Consider the following 21,603-nt stretch of genomic DNA (forward strand, 5'->3'; position numbering starts at 1 on the left):
AATAAGTACGACTAAATAAAATGACGAAGAGCCTTATGATCACCTGTGATTTTCGTTACATTGTAATTTCTAAAGTAAAAATAATCTATTTATCGAATTACCAACGATATTTAGTTTGAGCGTATATTAATGCGAGTGCACGATATCAATTAGCATCTGTACTTCACAAATATTAAAATCTGTGTTTTTGTACAGAATAAACACCTCAGTGTTTTTGTTTCAACCATTTTTGGGAATGGGGCCAGGTATCTTTGAATTAGGAAAAAATACGTTCTTTTGACGTAAATTGGGAAATAAGAGTTGTTGTTCTTTTCCTAACAAATGCAGTTAAAATGATAGTAAAAGTTATTTCGACTTAACATTTACTAAGGTTAGATTTAAAGAGCATAATTGTCTGTGAACTAAATGTTGAGACTTATTTAATTGTTTGATTTATTTTGCAAACCTTCTTTTTTGGAGACCTTCAATTTTGAACATTTAGGTCTCATTTGGAAACAAATACTTTTTTTTCAATTGGGAATCCGTCCTTCTACAGGCCCAAAATTCGAATGAAAAAACCCCATTGCAATTGGTAATATATATGTTCACGTTTGCAAGTTATTTTTAAATTGGACTCAGAGCTGTGGGAAAATTTTGGGTAATCTAGATAATAGATCTAGTTGAAATTGGATCTTTCGCATGTTTGTTTTATTTATAAACAGTATACACTGGTTGAAATTATCAAAATTTCGATCAAGCATTACCTAATGCACATTTGTTTTTGGTTTTCAAAGCGAAAACAAGAATGTATGATACAGATCGAAAATGAATCACTTGAATGACATTTGTGAACGCTTTCCTGTGAGGTTTTGGAAGTTTTGTAAGTACATTACATGTGAATGCATTCTAAATGACAATTTGATGAATAGTAAATAAATAATATATTGTTGGGTACATATTATATGATCCAGAATTCACTGTCCAGGAATTTCTGTTACATCTCAAAGAATCACATTTTACCTTAACTTCCTGCTGTTTGTGCATGTAGTTTCTTATTTCATGGATAAGTGCATTAAACTGGCGAATATCATCACTGGTAAATGTAATTACAGCTTTCCACGATCAGGGGAAAATCCACATAATGTGGTGAAAATGTGGACATTTTTTTAGATTTTTTTTGATAGTGCATAAATCGCGTTTAATGTTGCATCTTTATGCCGAGTTACGTCTTGAACAAAGTAAATAATCAATAAACAGATGGAACCCCTAAAGCATGCTTACAAAATAGAAGAGCCTCTGTAAACCATTTAAAAGAAAAATAGATTTTTAAATTGGTCCTTCGAGACGTAATCGAGTCCAATTTGTTACGTCTTTAGAGATATAAGTTTTACACTTAAGTCTGTGTCTAATCAGTGCTTACAATGGTACGGTGTTGCCTTCAAAATACCTACAATCATCATCAGAATAAATCAATTTGGGGGGTAACGTTACATTTCCGCTATTTCTAAAAATAAAATCGGGCGACCTTTTGTGTCCAAAATGTTACGTCTCGAAAAATCAATTTTTTTACGATAACGCTGTTTACTTTCACATATCGGTTGCGCAAAGGCGCCGGAAAATAACTGCACACATTATTTGATGACGTAGAACGCATTCAACGAATTTGTGTACACAAAAGCTGACAACATGGCCGAATCTTCGACACGAGTTCGGTAAGTGAAGAGAGTTACGTCTGAAATAACCTAACCTAGCCTTAAACATCCGAGTTTTTTTGTGAAACGACATGCCTTAGGTATCGTTTTATTGTTTTAAAGTAATTCGAATAGAATTATGATTTGACTTTGGTACGAAAATAAAATGCAAATGAATAAAGGACGACAGAACTGCAAGATTCAATGGCGATGTTCAAAATAGACGTCGTGTCCAAGTTACATCTTAGTAATGAAAATGCATTTAGTCGTCTTTGTTGTCTGCTACGACTTATATTTTCCCACATACTTGTGCCTGGATGGAAACAAATTAGAGATTACCCTGTTCCATGTTTTAAATTGTTATGTTTAACCAAATACAGTGTTTGAACAAAAGATGTAACGTGGACTACATTTTCGACATAAAGGATGTAACTTGGACTACAATTAATTGGGAAACCCGTCGTGTCCTAGTTACATGCCATGTCTTATCAGAAGGCAATTTCTGATCATTTAATTGTTGGGAAGAAAATCATCATGACATTTTTAATCCATTCCATCCTGAGTTGTTTCCCTATTTATTTCATACAATAAATTAACTATACACTGTTCTAATTGAGTTTGCTTTCTAAGATGTAACATTGATGCAATGAGTTGTGTCTTTGTTACAGGGACTTTTTTGTTTTGGTGTCAAAATTACATCTTCAATGTGCACAAGTAATAGTTGTATGTGCATCAAAGTGTTATAAGTACTTTAAATGGTTGCAGTGCAGGTAAGTTCATACATTGATCAGCAATGCTTTTTCTTTTATCTGAATTTAACAAACACATGTTTTTCCTGATGTCTGTGCCAAGAGATGTAACTGGACACTAGCAATTGATGTCCATGTTACGTCTGATGCACAAGTAACAGTGTCCTTGTTTGGGATGCCTTCAACGTACCTGATGTACGTTTGTGGTCCTACCATACATACACATTGGTTCAAAACAAATAAACATAGACATATTCAGTGTTCATAAGTTTTATGTATGTATAAGTATGTGTTTTACGACAGGGAGCTCGAACAGTCTCTGTGTAAGCAGACCAAGAAGTCGGCCATTGACCAAACCGAGCAGCCATCCAGTGACCAGACAGCCAATGACCCGACCAAGCAGCCAGCCAGTGACCAGACAGAGCACATAGCCAGTGACCAGATGACTTCATTCAGGTACATCATTTTAATACTATTCTAATTAAGAAAATAGAATAGTGTTGTGACGAGTGATGGGGTTTACGTCGCTTTTTAACAGCTTCGGTCATATCATGGCGGTCAGTGCATCTACCATGCTTTCCTGGCTTTCTCACACCAGTACTTACACCACTTCTTTCCATATCGCTGACTTCATACTCACATAATCTAAGAATTGTAGGTGAGTGACATATTTTCATTGCCGGAAAGAAGTTCGACCCGACCGGATCTCGAACCGGATACTCAATAGTTAGTTTCACCAAAGCTACAATATTTAAGTTATGTTATTTAGGTTATGGTAGATATCATCTCGGGCTCTGACAGTGTGGGTTAGAGTCCAAGTCGGGGTAAGAACTTCTGTGTGGGATGCTTTCAACTTACCTGTGTTTGTGGTTCTACCATACATGCACATTGGTTTAAAACATAAACATTCAAAAAGGTATTAGGTATGTATTTATAAGTATGTGTTATACCATAGGGAGCTTGAGCAGTCTCTGTGGAATTGGACTGAGCAGTCATCCAGCAACCAGTCAGAGCAGTCAGTCAGAAACCAGACAGAGCATTCTGATAGTGACCAACTCGAGCAGTTGGCGAGCAAGCAGACCAAGCAGTCAGCCAGTAACTATGTCGAGATGTTACCCAGTGATGAAACTGTAAAGAAGTTCAATGATGTGACCAGACAACCACCAAGCTCCAATACTGAACAGATAATCAGGTACATTTATATACTAGATTTATTATGCTTTAAGAAGTTTATTTTAATCTGATATTTTTTTCCCAGTTTTTAAATTCAAGACAACTTGCAAGTCTCTCTCTCTCTCTTCCCCTAATTTAAGCATTGTAGTAAGCAGTTACTATACACTCAATATTGGAATACCCTTACCCAGGAAATGTATGTTCATGTATAAATGATCACTGTGATACATGTAGAAACTAATGAGTGTTTGAAAAGGTACTTGTCTTAATAAAAAATAATAGACTAAGGTGATAGATATAAATATTGTATTAAATCATTACCATAGGATTTGTGCTGGAGATTACATATTGATCAAACATGGTAGAAGTTTTCTTCCTGGTGTAGTGAGTAATCATTTTGTTGGGGTTAATCGTTAGTCCAGTTTATTGTTTCTGTTCCATTGTTTTCAAGTACTTCAACCCTTTGCAGTATAAAATGAAATTGAAAATGCCATGTGTGGATAGCATGAATCAGCCGGCTGATCTTGTTTCATGCTATTCACTACTAATCTTTATACTGGTATAATCTATATAGTGGTATGCAAAACAAAATTTGTTATGTCTATGAAATGTGTACCATTGGAACTGTTTTTTTTAAATTGAGTAGTAACATAAAAGATGGGTATATGCTGCAAAGGGTTAATGTCATTCACAGTTATTTTTAAGAATTCATTTTCTTTCTAGTTTGAAACTATATTGAACTGTCTTTGAAATTTGAAATCAATGTCTGGCAAACTTTTTATATGTTTGTATACATATATATATATTAAATAAATTTATAATTTGATTTTTGGAGATAATTCAGAATTTCAAATAAAGGTGTTTTTTTAATGAGACAATTTCTTGTTCCAAACCATAAACGACACTTAAGTACTGAAGTGAGCATTTAATAGGAAGCAGCTAAACATGCCATTGAATCAAGCAAGCATTTGTTTTAAAGCTAGAAACACCTTACTTGTTATAAGTAACAATAGTATAGAAGCTTTTGTTTTACTATATAAGCAGCAACTTTAACTCAATAGTTAACAACTAAACATGTATTACATTTTAGGTGGATGAATGGCCGTGGGTCATATTCTTCAAGAAATATAAAGATAATGCATGGGTTATGAATGAAATAAGGCATACCATCCTTGAATCAGATATCCAGAGAAAGTTGGAACCACCTAAAGTGTCCAAGCTAGGTCGTCGGCTACTTTACAGATTTGAAAGTAAGTTGAAGTATTTAATGTTACATTAAGTATGCATCAACTGTGACATGTACATTGTAAATGTACTGTGGCCTAATGGTTAAGGTGTCCGCCTTGGGACCGGGAGGTTGAAGGTTCGAGCCCAAGAGGGAGCGTTTGTCCAGGAAATGTTTCTTTTGGGACTTATTATAAAATGGCAAGTTCCTGAGCCGCGAGCTAGTTAAATTAATGGTTAGTGACTGAAATCCGTCTGGCATCTTGCCTAGTGATAGAAGTTGGGAGGTACTTGGTATAATCAGTTGGAAGTGTCTCATAAGACTTACCCTTTTAATAGGGGTGACACTATAATAAACAAAACCTTTACCTACATACATTTGTTTTCTCAGATTTTGAAGCATTTCCCCCGTCTTTGACTTTATTTTGACTTCTTGTTTTGAATTTTAAAAATATGTAACTCATCCTATATTTCCAGGTTACAAGGAAGACAAGTGAAGCAGAGAGAGAGGGAGAAATACCATGTTTGCAGTTTAGAGTTTGCTGTTGTTTTAGTCTGTGAAAATCTCAGAATAAATAATATGTTAATTACTATCTGTCTCCTTAAAAGCTATAATTTTTTTATTACCCTGCAAGTTAAAATCCGTTTATCTGATTGGTCAATATGCACTGAATATAGTTTAATATTCCTTGTCATTCATATATTGATATAAAATCAGATTTGTGGTTTAATTTTTGAAGGTGTTTAGCCCCTTTTAAGTTCTGTAATGTGCTTAGTTTTTTATTTTGAAAAGTGAACCAATTAACTAACCAATTAGCTAACCAATTAGTTAACATTGTTTAATGCAGGTTGGAATTAATGCTGAAATATAGGAGCTTTCAGCATTTCTTTCAATCAGCATTTCTTTCAATCAGCATTAAACTACATACATGAAAAGGTGAAAATAGGATAAACTTCGGTTATCTCTTCGCAATTTGTCTGATTTCTTTGACATCGAGATAACGAGAGTCATTTTGTCGTCCAATGTTAGTCTCTGATTTCTAAAAACATGTCAGAATTGTCATTTATAATCAAGAATTATGAACTGCTATCGTTTTAAATGTTTCTAAGTAACTAGTCTTTCATTTGGAATCAAAGAAAGGAAAAACTTTTGATTATTTTAATGTTTTTTATTGAATAAATGTTCAATTTTTGTGTCCAGTTACATCTTCGATTAAAATTGCACATATTTTAATGTCATGGCACTTTGGAGTGGAAAATCTATGCTAGGAACATGAAGTTGTTGGTAATTCAAGAAAGGAATGAATCTCATTAGAACTGTTCATCTATTTCCAAAATTAAAGGCATAAAATTCCATCGAGTCCATGTTACATCTCCAAATTCAGGGAAAACAAAACATCATAATATAAGGGTACACATCTTAAATATGAATTTGACAATTTCACAGTACAACCGTCTTATTTCAATACAAATATTCACATCATTTTATTTTAAGTATCATGTTGTGAAAATCCTGGACACCAAACATTTTGAGATGTAACAGAAATTCCTGGACAACGAATTCTGGATCATATACGATAATGATTTTGTTAATAAAATTGCATAATTATGGCCTTTGAAAGGCAATGTCTTATGATTAAAATAAATACAAAATAATTTGATTCATAGTTAAATGATATTTTTTATTGTGAAAAAATAGTGGTCAAGCTGCATAAGCATAACTTTTTTTGTATGTTGATATTTGAGATGTTTATCGTGAATCATGGTGTATATCGTTTTTGTAGCAAGGCGTGCTTTTTTGTTGGCTACAACACGCTGATTTATCGGTATTAATCACTTGTTTGTGTCTTTATGTTACAAGTAGTGTAAGTTCATTAATGTTTTGTTTCTTATATCAACCGGAACATGTGAATAAGAAATATCCTGTTATATACGGGTTTTGTGGCCTAATATGTTTAACAATCATCCATGGGCAACGTCCCTTTAAATGCCTTACCTGTTTTATACACAGGTGGTTAGCGTGTGGCTATGATATTAATTAGTGAAAACATCATTTGGAATGATAAATTATCATATTATAACAAAAATTCAACTTTTCTGAAAAAAATAAATAATTTCACTATCAAATATATATATATATATATATATATATGTATAACAAGGTATCCAACTCGAAATCACCCGTGAACGGGGTGTATCGTTATTAACAGCCATTACTTCATCAATTTTGCAGCGATGTTCACGATCTTTGTCTTATTCAACGCAGAAATGAATTTCCTTTCTGGAAATGCATATGTCTTGCAATATTTTTACAAATACTGGGTCAACTTTTAAGAAATAACACGATACACAACTCGCGTGACCCAGTTAACATCGATCAGACCGTATTTATGACTGAAATCTTCATGGAGTAAAGGGCATTTTTCCCGCAAAGTTCACGGACCTCGATGCCATAATTCAAAAAAACTAATGAAAAAAGCATTATGCATCAAAACCAACTGTCCAGCGCATTTTGAAACCTTTGTTTACATACATTTCATCTAATTGACATTTTAAACACACGAGTGATTTCATTGCACCAATGCGAAGGTGTGTCTTTACAACTGGAGATTTCATTCATAAATACGGTCTGATCAATGTTAACTGGGTCAAGTGAATTGTGTATCGCGTTATTTCTTAAAATGTGACCCAGCATTGGGATAAATATTACAAGATATGTACATTTCCAAAAAGGAAATTCATTTCTGCGTTGAATAAGACCGGGTTCATGAAAATCGCTGCAAATTTGATGAAGTAATGGCTGTTCAAAACGATGCATCCCGTTTTCGGATGATTTCGAGTCGGATACCTTGTTATATATATATATTTGATAGTGAATTTGTTTTTCAGAAAAGTTGATTTTTCGTTATAATATGATAATTTATCATTCAAAATGATGTTTTCACTAATTAATATCATAGCCACACGCTAACCACCTGCGGTTTTATACTGAACACCTAAGAGTATGGCAATTCTTCTTGGCCAATGAATTAGTAGTAGTATGTCGAAAAGTAATTAATACGCTAAGACTATATTAAACTTAAAACACATAGTCCATGCTATCGGGTTGACATTTTGAATAACAACTAAATAAAACACCGTGTACCAAATCTATTAACATAATTGGTATACAAAAGCATATCAGAAAAACTGCTCAAACTCACAAACATACCTTACTGCATTAGCTTAGAACTGTTCCGAATATAACATGGCATATTTGTGTATATTATAATCTTAATTATGCCATTTACTAAACATTAATTTCATGGCGCCAGTACTTGTCTTCAATTATCCTAGTAAAACATGTATGAACCTTATCAAAAGATTGTGTTTGACTCATTTTCATTACATGTTTATTTTCAAGTGACAACTTAATTATGAGGTTATACTATATTAAAAGAATTCTTATAAAGCTTAACTCTACAACTATTAATAATGATGTTACTCCAAGCAATATATACACGGGACTGAATGTGCGGGCTGTCAGCATCTTTGTATGACTAACCATTGGGTATTTTAATTAGATATATCATGTATCTATGTTTCTGAATCACGGAATATCTGTCTTTTCTTATACAAAATACTCTTTGAAGATACAAACAAATCTTGAACAGATTTTATACAAAATATCATACATATATGTATAAACATATATATTCATGATTACAACAACTCATCAAAGGCTAAACAATATTAAGTATTATACTAAATAAATAAGAACATGTATTCACGTCAAAATATTAGCGAGCATTCTTGTAAAAATTGATTTATACCAGCATTAACATGGCATACTGCAACAATCAAGTTTGTCAGCATTCCCACTATTCAGGCACTTGATGTTCATGGGAAACTCAATCAAGGCACAACTATTATTGTTTACAGCCAATTAACCTCAAGATAACACATTGCTATCTTCAATCAATTAGTGTCAAGGCACGACTGTTTTGTTTTCAGTTAATGCCACATAACAGACTGTTATCTGTATTCATTTAGTTTACCAATTCTAATCTTGATTATATTTTTTTTGGATTCACATGCCTTCCAGATCTGGTTGTTCTGCCCGAAATCACGCAAGTGTCGTTCCCATGTATAGGGTTTGTATACGTTGAATTTAATTGCTGATTATATTTTTGGGGGTTATTCTGTATTGTGTTCCCTAGTTCCAAAGTGGCATTTAGGGAAAATTAATGAATGTCAAATTTCTCATTTGTTTGCATGAGTACATGCCGATTACTTAGGCATGTACCCCAATCAGGTGTTTGAATGTTGTAAGATCTGTGAATGCTTTTGGAAATAACTTGCGCTGGTAACCACGTTTTACCAACTTGCCTACATGTAACGCATTGAGTATGTGCCTGCGTTGACTGCTGTTTTGATGATCGTATTACTGTTTTTTTTCCTCACATTTCCCATGTTGATTGTGCGTGTTACAACTGATAGTTTTACTGCCTTTGTTATCAGGTTCTCTATTTTCACAGGTATAACATATCGTGTACGTTGACCTTGCAACAACAGTGCAGACGAGAATCCTATATTTAAAAATGAAGTATGACTGTTGCAGTGTATGGATTAGATTTTCCTTGATTAAAATTGGTTAAGCTGAAATTCCTGTGCAGTTATGGACTTACGTTATTACTATAAAAAACATCTTGCACTCCAAATCTACTGAAATGTGCACGTTGTCTGAATCTATGTTATGAATTACCATTGGGTATGTTAATGATGGGTTTAACTGCATATATGCCCACTTATAAACTGTCATTGTTTATGGTATGTTTTATTGTTTACAACACAAAACTCTCCTATACAATCCGTTTTTTTATCGAAGCAAAGCTTTTTGTGTTGCTTCCACTTGATCGAATCTTAAATTATCGGGCGAGATATCATCGCGACACATATGCGGACGATGATAAAATAATTACAGACGGCTAACATGAACGATATTTAAAAGACCAATTGAAACTTTCGCCAAAGGGACATTATCAGTAAATGGCACAAATGCTTCATTTAATTTCGAAACTATGGAAGCGTATATGGTACACCCTGATGCTATGATGATGTCAACATTTTATGACGGCATGATACGAAAAAGGTGTCATGGCGTAAAAAATAACTCATCTTGTCGACTAAAACTATGACGGCAAGTCATTTTCACAAGAGCATGACGCCAAACATTATGTTGATTTGTCGACTTAGATCATGCCGACCAAATATTTTTCCGGGAAAAGCCGGAAACATTTACGTTGAGACTTTAACTTAATGACGTTATAGCGAGTAAAATTTAGACGGAAATCCCATAAAACTATGACGACATACCATGTTATTTCACAGTTAGTCGATATAAACTAATCCGGCATGACCATATTGGGGTGTACCATATTCTATGACGGCATGATAAGGTGTCATGGCGTAAAAAATAACTCATCGTGTCGACTAAAACTATGATAGCAAGTCATTTTCACAAGAGCATGATGCCAAAAAGTATGTGGATTTGTCGACTTATATCATGTCGCCCAAATATTTTTTCGGGAAAGGCGGAAACATTTACGTTGAGACTTTAACTTAATGTCGTAATGGTGAGTACAATTAAGTGGGAAAAAGCTACAAAACTATGACGACATACCATGTTATTTCACAGTAAGTCGATCTAAATTAATCCGGCATGACCATATTATTGGGGTGTACCATATACGCTTCCGTACGAAACAGCTCTATATAAAACGAAAAAATATACTACACATTCGATAGAATGTCGACATCATAATGTGACCTTCATGGTTAACATATAGAGTCTATAGAAATGGTCTGCTTTCGTGATCTCATTTACTAAGTATTGTAAATATAATTTTGTTTATGTATAAGTTAATTGTAAAAGCATTGCTCGGTAAACGCAGACGGAGACAACAATGTCCCATTGACAATTTATCTCATCTTCGTTCATAATAACATGTCAGCAGCTGCTACTTTTACATGTAATCGGATGCAACGTTTGATATTTGTTGACATTAAGATAACGCCACCGATACTATTGTTAAATGTTCAATATCTAAAATGTGGACAAAGCATATCGTATCCACATTGATGTCTGCATTGTTTCATATAAAGTAAACAATGAATCAAACAAGCAAATTCGCTGAATTTATCCCCGCCCATATACTTTTGGACACAAATATTTCTGGGCGAATGGACAACGCCAACGTGCATCATCCTCTTATCCATTTATATACTCATACCAAGTTTCAATAAAATCCGTCAAAGCACTTCCAAGATATGGCTCCGGACACAAAAAAAACATTTGTTCAAGATACAAATGGCCATAACTCCGTTATTACCCAATTGTGTACAATGCCATTTGGCGTGCATCATCCTCTTATCCATATATATACTCATACCAAGTTTCAATGAAATCCGCCAAAGCACTTCCAAAATATGGCTCCGGACACAAAAAGCATTTTTTCAAGATACAAAGGGCCTTAACTCTGTTATTAACAGATGGTGTACAATGCCATTTGACGTGCATCATCCTCTTATCCATATATATACTCATACCAAGTTTCAATGAAATCCGCCAAAGCACTTCCAAGATATGGCTCCGGACACAACAGTGCCGGACGGACGGACGGAAAGACGGGCGGACGGTAGGACGGAAAGACGGACGGACGGAAGGACGGACAACGCCAAAACAATATCCCTCCGCCTATGGCGGGGGATAACTAATAATGACCCCTTGCAATAACATACGAACTTCCAGCCGAAAATCTTTTTTTTACGCTAAGGTAATTATAAGCGCACATGTAAACGCATACAAGAGAACGACGAATTTTAATGACTTAATTATTGTTTATTTAACAGATTATTACAGTGTCCTTATAAACAATGGCCGACTTTGAATCACTATAGAACATATGTCATTCTCGGTAAATACATGCTATCGATGATTCAAGTTCATGTATTTGCATGTGTATAAGCTAGTTGGTGTTCATGTTTGAGATAGTATAAGTATTATCAATTAAACAGTACATACCTGCATATTCATTGTGTATCTATTCGATGTGTCTCAATCTTCTATATATAGATAGTTTTGTAAATATAATGTTTTATGTGGGGCGCATTCAAACGAATAATTTGCATTTAAAACAAGACATCATAATGCGCTACGTTGTCCATAATTTACAATATGTTATGCATACATATACGCATTACTAGTAGTACTATAACACAAATGCATTATTTCTGTTTTCCATTAATTTAGCTTTCGAACAATGTCAGAATTTGTGCAATCTGTCAAACACATGTAAACTAACTGGGTCAAAACCATCATAAGCCCAGATAACTGGTTTCGATACGGTTTACGTCAGTAAACATGTAAACACTTAATTGAACAAATATTGACACTTGTACTGCAGAAATCAGTTCAAATCTTCTAACAGTATTTAAACAACCACTTTTACATAATTTCAATTATCTTTCATAACGTTGCTTAAATTGCGAATAACGTGTTGATTCTGTATCCAAAACGGGCTGAAATGTGAGACTTTTTAAATTGTTATTACATTTTACACGATGGATGTTGCAAAATTTGCTTGCATTCGAATAATGCTTTATAGTGACTTTATGAACTTTTTTCTGCTTTTTGACAACGTTGATTGAGTTATTTTAAAAACATTTAAAAAAAAAATGCATAACCTATAAAAATACAGTGTCATATCAAATGTTAACGTTAATGAACGTCAGCAAAGGTAAGCTTAAATACGAAATTATGAAGTATTTATGAGAAAGGTTGTAAATACGGAGACAAATGACCCGACATTCGCGTACTAATTGATTTTGCATAACTGTTTATTTTTATTTTTTCTGAAAACGAAATCTTAAGGAGAACCTTGAAATCATTGAGCAAGTGCATGAAAGTAAAACTAACAAAAACAACGATGACAATTGTGTAGCAATAATATGCAAGTACTACGTTTGATTGAGAGGGAATGGGTGAGATTAATAACACATTGACTTGTTAGCATATGACTTATATATAAATGTATGTCAACAACACATTCATTGCATGAAATAGTCACACCATCTTGTTTGGATTGTGTTCCAATAGTGTTATAATAATAACTTAAATCGTCTTGTAAAAAAACCTCTCAAACCAGACAAGGGGTTTCACAGGATAAGGGAATAATTCTGCTTCAGGTTCATGGTCACATGGTGATATTTTAAGTTGTGTATTTGTTTCAAATAAATTTTCACTCGAACACTCATCATTATCAATAGCCCAGTCGTCTTAAATTGTCCTTTTTATAGAGACCACTTAAAGTTTTTTTCAAGTAGTGATTGTATTGTGCAGTCATGCAACTTAATTAAAACTTACCCACAAGCTACATAACTTCCTTCTGCAGTTTGAAACAAGTGAAACAGATACATTTTAAAAGTGGTCTTTTAAAGAGCCCATAACACAATATTTAACACAAAATAGATACCGATTTTGAAATGTGTTGGTATTAACTCCGCTTTAACCAAATGTTGTCGTAACTGAAATCTGTAAAACCGTCGCACACTTCATAAAAAGTAAAACTATTCATTTAGATTAACCATATACAGTTTGATAAAATACTGCCAACCGAATGGTTGTCAGTCGTTCTGTTGAAATAGTTGTACAGAAAATATTATATCAAATACATTTACTACCATAAAGTGTTTGCAATTTTATGGAACTCTGCTGCTCACCAACAAATAAAAAACCCAAGATGATTGTGTTTAGTTAAAATTGAACTGACGAATTAAATCATACAATCTAGACAATCACAACGGAATTCCAAGTGCATACAATATAAACAAAACCGGGTAAGAGCAGATAAAGAGAGCACTCAAAGACAAATTCGTGTAAACCTCCTTATCACAATTCTATTCAACAATTGACCTTTCGACAGCCGATTGATTGACAGGCTTATTAACCAATCAGATTACTGCATAGATTAGGCCCGTTTCTATCCGCCATTTTGTCCGTCAAACTCGCCGTTGTTCGTCACATAAGCTTATACGTAATGCTGTGTTTTAAACAAAGAAAATGGTTAAAAGGTGCTGTTATGGCACTTGTTATTCAGACACAATGTATCCAGAACGGTTAAAAGATGGAACTAACGTTTTTTCCGTTCCATTAACCGGGTACTAATCTTAAAAAATGCAAACGTTGGATTCGTCTTTGTAGTCGTCTCAACGAACAGCTTAATCTCAACATATTAAGCTATCGCCCGAAAGCAAAACACCTCGACGTTTGTTCTAAGGTCGTCATAATAAGATACTACGCGAAAATAGAATATGTAAGTTTTGCACCGGACACGCTATAGAAAACGAGTATCACTTTTTACTTGTTTTTCCTCTATATAGAGAAATTAGAAAGGAACATTTAAAACCATATTTTCAAAGGTGGCTAACGTTAAATAAATTTGACATTCTAATGCAGTCGGCTAATAAAAAAATATTCTAAACTTTGCTAACTAGATTATTAATGCTAATGAAATGCGTAATAATAAAGACAATCAGTTATAATTTTTAATAATATCACATAAAATAGAGCATTTTTATTTCTTTCGGTTTAAATCTTCCGAATTTAATGTAGCTAGTTGTATATCGTTAAAAGTTAAGAAACTATTTTAAAATGCGCATGTAATTATCAATAGTTGCCAATAAATGTCATTTTACACCATATGTGGGCTTTCTACTAATCCGTTATCAAAACAGATGCCGCAAACTGTGAATGACCCTTGACACTTTGATAGCCAGTCTGATTAGCGAGTTTTTTTTTGTACATGAAAATTCTTTCAACTTCTTATATTTTAAACATTGCAAAAAATAGTTTAAGAGGAAATTAATAATATATTGTGTATGTTACTTTTTTGACGACATTGACTATGTTACACGATTATAACAATGCTCATGGGTCATTTTGACCAAACGCATTATAGATATGTGTTATATCGGATTTCAATATAACGTTCTTTGTCTTCTTATATAATAAATTTACTTACCTTTGCCACATTTGCAATATTGCCATCGGTTGCAAAATTAACGGCTTTTAATTAAAAAACTGAAACATCTATTACTCAATGAAAAGTATTGTGACAAACGACAATGCATACTGTATGTGATAATTTGCGATAATTGGCCGACTTTGACTATAGATTAACGACTTTTAAGTAGACTTAAAAAAAAGTTATGACTATTTCATAGATATGATATTTATATTCAGCATAACTATTCAATGATAATAAAAATATTGTATGGCCTTTCTGGTATACCATGAGGCGTTTTTGGTTCACTGATGCGGACTTTTTGGGAAGCCTTTTTGGTAAACGGCCTTTCTGGTACTATATCTTTGAGGGGAGCTAAACACCTATTTGATACATTACATTTAACACATTTTAAATAAAACATGATAGCAATAGAAACATTTCATGTAATTTGGACCGAAATCTTTGTGAATATCTTCCAACGTACCGATTCGCGTAGCCAGTTTTATGACGGACTTCGGCGGAGTGACCTCCCTTGAAATCGGGGGGCGTGGCTTCACTCTCGCTGTCGAAAGGTCAATTAGAACATATGTGGACAATCAAAGAAAGCACCCAGGACACTATTTAAGGAACATTACTCATAATAGTGATTCTATATTACGTTTAATTATGTACAACATATTTCACCTGAAAAGTGCATGTAATGTCAATTGTAAACGAAAACGGTTGACATTTCAAGTAAAATGATTTAAAAAAGAAACACATATAATTGTACACGTTTGTTCCATCTGAATCGATATTTGTTGCGAATTATTACATCACATCTCGTAAAGTTAACGTAACTATAGCTTCACCTTCCATATTATTTAAAAGAAAGCGTTGATATTTTCTTTAGACTTAAATTGCTTTCAAAGTTAAAGGCAATCTATTGACAAGTGGGACAAGTGGGTTTTAAAGCTTTTTTTCTTCCAGCTTTCCAGAAGATCTTCAAAAATGTGTTTATGACCAGGGGTATAAGTTGCATGGTTGATTCAATTATCATTTGTTTTGCTGGTTTGGTTAGCCCGAACTCAAATTAAAAACAACTGTAATCCTTAAACTAACACAAAAAATGTCCATTTTGAATACTTCCTTATTAAACCAGTCCTTTTCTAAATGCATACCGAAATTAATAAATATGTATGCTTAGCCGCTCACATGATTGACTATGTTTTATTTCCTTTCTACGAAAAGAGCTTCCACAATTATCTATGTAATTCAATCCGTAATCACGTGACGAAGTAAATTACAAAGACAAAAGCCCTTCGGTTTCTGACTAAGCCGGAAATGTACATGAACTGCCTGAGTATGTCCTTGTGTCACATTCATTACATAACATAAGTTGCTTGTCTAATCAGATAACCCCTTTGGCAGATATATCAAATTTTACAGTAAGCTGCAAATATACATACTTATTTAATAATATAATTTGTTTCAAAAGGACAATACGTTGAGAACCGCAGTCTGGTTTTCCAGAACACTTATTGATAAATTATTGGGTCATTATAATAGCACATAGTTCGCTTGTGAAACTCGTCTGTATACACATCTCATTCCACGTTTTACCGAAGCGGTATTTCAGTGCGGTACGCCATTATAACACACAGTTCAAGTTGAAATCCGTAATAGAATTCAAAAACCTTGCGAAAACGGATACCTGAAAGGCAGTGACAATAATGTCAATGCCATTTAATAATATTCGATCTTATAAAATTAAACATACATGATCTTATCGTTTTTTTTTCACAATACATGGACAAACATACAGAAACAGCGAGTAAAATGTATTTTCCTTTTGTTCTAAAAAGCTCCAGTAAAAAACAAGAATTAAATTAAAGAAAGTGTCGTTTCTTGGACTTGTTTCGAAAACATCGCCCTAGCCCAAGACACTTGTATGTCCCACTATCAGCGTCCTTCCTCCGGCCATAGACGCTGCCACGCCGACGACATCAACCACGATCAGTGCAACGACGCATCTGTTTTAACAGATCTTAGTGTGAATATTTCTCTATCAACATTTTTTTTATTTGTATTTGCAAAAATATGTTACGATATAAGCGATCAATAGTACCCTTACACTGATTTTTAAAACTGTCAAGTGTCCTAAATTAAATTCATTTTGTAAGAGAACCATTCCCTTGCTGTAGTATTTCTAAAATAAAAGAGAACTGAAGCAAAAACAATACATATCTATTGGTGAGAATTATTCCTGAAAATTGTCATTTCTTGGTGTCAATAATATAACTGATATACATTGGGACATAAGAATAAAATTCAAGAACATCACACAAATTAAAAAAGAAACATATTTCTTAAAAATTAAATCAATTGTCCATACCAGTATGTATAAAAATTGTTAAAATTCAACTTGGTCTTTTTTAATAAAATTAAATGCTTGATTTTTTAGCAGAAACAAATTAAACAATACTTAACATTTGTATACAATACAAAATACACAATAGGCTACATTCTGCTAATATATTACGATATAACTACATTTAATAGTATACTTTTAACACAAACGACAACAAATTTATTTGGAAATGACTTAAACTGTCTGGTCTTACAGCTCATGTCTATCAAAAAACACCAAGCTATAATTACTCATGTCAGTCTGGTTGGCCGTGCGAACGTTTTGATTAATTCTGAACGACATATGAGTACGTATATTACTTATTTTCTCTTGCGAAGACTTTCACAACTGATGTAAAATACAACTTTGTGCTAAGAAATTTTTAAATATCATTAATGGGATTTTAATTATTTCTTAATGGCTAGCAATGTATCAATACAATAGTGGCGCCGTTTCTCATATAACTAACATGGCTAATGATTAAACTGTAAATTAAACCTGGTACCTGATTCATGTTGCCAATAATGAATGATCACAAGAGCCCATTAATTACCCTGATGTGTGCGCAAGGAGACGCTAAATGAAATAAAATATTTTACTGCATACATCGTATCGTGCAGCTGTCGTATTCATCTGTCTGAGTAGCTCCTCGATGAATGTGCGTTACTTTTTATATTTCGTGATATGAATGGTCGTGTCATACAATAGGTATTTTAAATCGGGTCTATAATTTATAAAGTCAGCATGCCTTTGACGAATTAGCTATGGATTTATATTGTGGTGTTATTAAGATAATGTCTTTTTGCGTGTGAACAACACAATAGTTTAGACACCTAGCGGAGTAAGTTACTGTTTGTATTACTAAATATCAAACTCCGGATCCTAGCGGCTTCAGAGACGATTAAAAAAGTTATTTATTATAAAGGGCACGATAAATCTTGTTTTGACCCTTGTTGCATGATTTAAACAAACTTGGGAGATGACCATCTTCATCATGAAACACTCTGTTCATGCAACCATTATCTGTGTGACACACATTTGACCATATGTTCATGATATTCGTGTTCTTAGGTCATTTGACATTTATCAACGTTTTTTAAAACGTTTCTGATGTTCATTATGTTACATTTTGTGCTGCTTAACAATTTTTAAAGTTCACAATATTGCAAAATATATGATAGACAAGTAAAGAAAAACCTATAAAACATAATCAATAGTTCTATCTAACTGGTTGAATAACACTTAATTAGATGTTAAAGGCGTTTCAAAATTGCTAACTTAATACGATTACCATACTTGTATTTTTATTCCTTTGCAATAATGCTTTTTAGGACGGTTTTGAGTGTAAAGCATATAACAAAAACAGCAATGCAACGAGGTCAGATTTCCCTTTACTCCCTTTACTGACACGACAATGACATACACGCAAAACAATCCCGTTATTGTGAAAATATTTTACGTGGATCATTAATTTAGAATTGATGTAACCCTATCCTACCATTCTAAATGGACCTTTGATTTGTTTTCAAACTTAAGAGAAGATAAAGAACATTTGTGAATACCATAGCATGTGGGTATTTGATAGAGACCATTTGGCATAAATGAATTCACTGTAATGGGCAATATCATGTTCAGGTATTGAAAGTTTTAATATATTATAATTGAACTATAGATTAAGTTATGGTTTGCTATTTACGCTCAACATGGTCAATTATTTAACTAAGTCTAAGAATCGAAGCAGCTCACCAATTTTGTGCCAATAGTCATCAGCATCACCATCATCATTGACCAGTTTTGTCGTTTTGGAGGAATGAGGGACGATGATACAAAAGGCCTAATCCAGTCAGATCTTCAGTGTGCTGCTGATAGTAATTCATCGATGGGAAGGGATGTCCACTTTTTTAGATTGTCCATCCAGATTTTCTTCTGACAGCATCGACGTCGACTTCCCTTAGGCGTATCATCGAGAACAGTCTTGCACAGAGTCGTGCCTGGTGACGTGTCCAAACCAAGCCAGCTTTCGTCGTTTCACGGTTGTCGGTAGGGACTTTCACCAAATGTTGAAGTCATGTTCCGGACGTACTCGTTCGCCTTGTGCTCCGTGTAGGAAAAAGTCGAACAGGACGGGAGATAGCAGACATCTCTGACGGACGCCCACTGATGTCCTGAAGAAGTCACCCTACTGTCCGTTGATAAGTACTGCGCCACTGGCGTTTGCGTATAGTTCGTGAATGACTTGCACTAGCCCTTTGTCAATGTTGTAAATGTTGAATCTTCTCATAGCATAGGCCATCATGCCACACGCGGTCGACAGCTTTCTTAAAATCTATACATTTGTGGAAGAGCTTATGTTGGTGTTGCAGGTGTTTCATAATTCTGCAGAAGAAGATGTGTCTCACTGTGTTCCGCCAAGATCTGAATCCAGCCTGATCTTCAGTCAGCAGTTCCTCGGCCTTACTTGTTAATCGATTAAGAATGATGCGTAGCATGCCTTTGCTGGGATGACTGATGAGGCTGATGGTGCGATAATAATCGCACAACTTGAGGTTGCCCTTTTCCGTAGGGGTATGAACAGTTACCGGGTCCACTTCTTGTGCCAATATTACTTAAGAAAAATACAGCTCTTATTGTGGTTTTCTCATTTAAGAATGGCTATCGATGACTTGAATGACAATTTAATGAGCTAAACGAAATTACATGGGGTCTCTTCAATCAATAAAGGGTGTTAAAATTACACAGTTGTGCCGTCAATTAGAGATGGGTTACCTATAAACAACATCGAAAAGAAAAAAAAACATCTATATTTACCTATAAACAACTACGCAAAGAAAATATCTCATCTATATTTACATATAAACAGCTGCGAAAACAAAAGACCTCATCTATATTTACTTATTAACAACTACAAAAAGAAAATACCTCATCTATATTACCTATAAAAAAAACTACGAAAAAAGCTAATCTATATTACCTATAAACAACTACGACCATAAGCACACATGAAAGTCTAGACGGATAAATCAACGTTTCAAATGCCATGTGTGCTACATTACATATAAGAGTGAAACGTTTTACTGTATCATTAATAGTTGTGTGTAAACAATGTAAAACGTAGTTATACACTACCACACTTTCGATTTGCTGTTAACGTTCGTAGCTTGTTTGGTTATAAACAATAACGCAAAAAGTGAGCTACCACCCTGCCAATTTACTTTAAACGTTGTTAGGTGGTTGTTTGTGTTTAATCACACGGTTTCTGGGCGATACAAACATACGCCCCGTCTGGCGACATGCGCGATCTTCATATCGTACCGACAATTTGTTTTTTTACAAAAGTTCCTCATATACACTTCATGTATGTGTCCTGGATTTGTGTCTGTCATATGTTTATGACAGGTCGCCGTGGTGTAATGGATATGGCGTCCACCTAGCGACCGGGAGGTCACGGATTCGATCCCCACCGTGGGAGAGTTCTTTAGATCTCCCCCAAAGACACCAAGTAATGGTTCAAGGCCCAGGAAACGGACTCGAGAGCGTTAATATAAGCCTAAGGCTTTCGATGCAATCGAGCTAAAATAAATATGTTTAAACTAAGTGAGAACACCTAGTGTATTTGCTAACTCATCATCAAACAAACAAATAGGTACCTGATTAAACGTTGGAGTAACAACTGCTAAAGTATGTTAATAACCTAGATACATTGTTACCTCATTTAGCCCTTATCAGAAGGATTCTTATTATTGATATGTTCCGGTTAAGTTTTGGACAAACAGTGAACACGTTAGACTTCCACCTAGCTTTAAGGGTATCAACATAAAGACACACTGCCAGTTACTATGTAAATCAAAGCGCTGAAGGCACTGTATGTGTTCGCTGTTGTATAAGTTTAGACGCAACTCAGTTAAAAAAATTATGTTATAGCTTTTTATATTGCAAGTTTTAAATTAACACAACCCATTCAAATTTATAAAGAGTGTGTCTTAAAGCACAGGTCCAGATGTTGTTTTTTTAAATCATTAATAGAAAATATAATTTAATCTTCATTTTGGGAAAACAGGGCTTAATGCATATGCATTAATTGTCATCCCTGTACCAGAGACTCTTTAAACGAAAAACATTATAAAATCAGAAATGTCGTCCTTGAATAGCTTGTGCACATTGCATAGGCTAATCATTATGCACAGGCTAATCTTATTTGACAATCATTAAGCCCCGTTTTCCCTGAAAGCAGCCAATATGTACAGATTTCAATGATAAACACTGGACTGGCCAATCTCGTCTACAAGCTGTTAAACACTTTTAGTCATATACACCCACTGGCAGTGTACCAGCGGTGAACTATAAACAGGTGG

General features: G+C 34.1%; 1 protein-coding gene and 1 long non-coding RNA gene across 2 annotated transcripts in view; both read left to right on the forward strand.

Moving 5' to 3' along the window:
• The window catches only part of LOC127836362 (uncharacterized), a 501,905-nt gene that overhangs the window by 62,991 nt on the left and 417,311 nt on the right, over positions 1-21,603 (forward strand). The gene's annotated exons all lie outside the window — the stretch shown is intronic.
• On the forward strand, positions 1,375-5,407 carry LOC127836356 (uncharacterized). The gene is made up of 6 exons (XM_052362949.1): positions 1,375-1,691; positions 2,723-2,875; positions 3,375-3,611; positions 3,919-3,976; positions 4,683-4,842; positions 5,294-5,407. The coding sequence occupies exons 1-6, from the start codon at positions 1,666-1,668 to the stop codon at positions 5,311-5,313; spliced, it is 654 nt and encodes a 217-aa protein (XP_052218909.1). The 5' UTR covers positions 1,375-1,665; the 3' UTR covers positions 5,314-5,407.

This window comes from Dreissena polymorpha, chromosome 6, assembly GCF_020536995.1.
Source record: "Dreissena polymorpha isolate Duluth1 chromosome 6, UMN_Dpol_1.0, whole genome shotgun sequence".
Classification (NCBI taxonomy): Eukaryota; Metazoa; Mollusca; class Bivalvia; order Myida; family Dreissenidae; genus Dreissena; species Dreissena polymorpha.

Bases quoted from the DNA above. Each gene is read 5' to 3' on its own strand.
- LOC127836356 (XM_052362949.1), top strand. From the start codon at position 1,666: ATGGCCGAATCTTCGACACGAGTTCG. The intron at 3,612-3,918 runs GTACATTTATAT...TCATTACCATAG, and splicing joins AATACTGAACAGATAATCAG to GATTTGTGCTGGAGATTACA. The intron at 3,977-4,682 runs GTGAGTAATCAT...ATTACATTTTAG, and splicing joins GAAGTTTTCTTCCTGGTGTA to GTGGATGAATGGCCGTGGGT.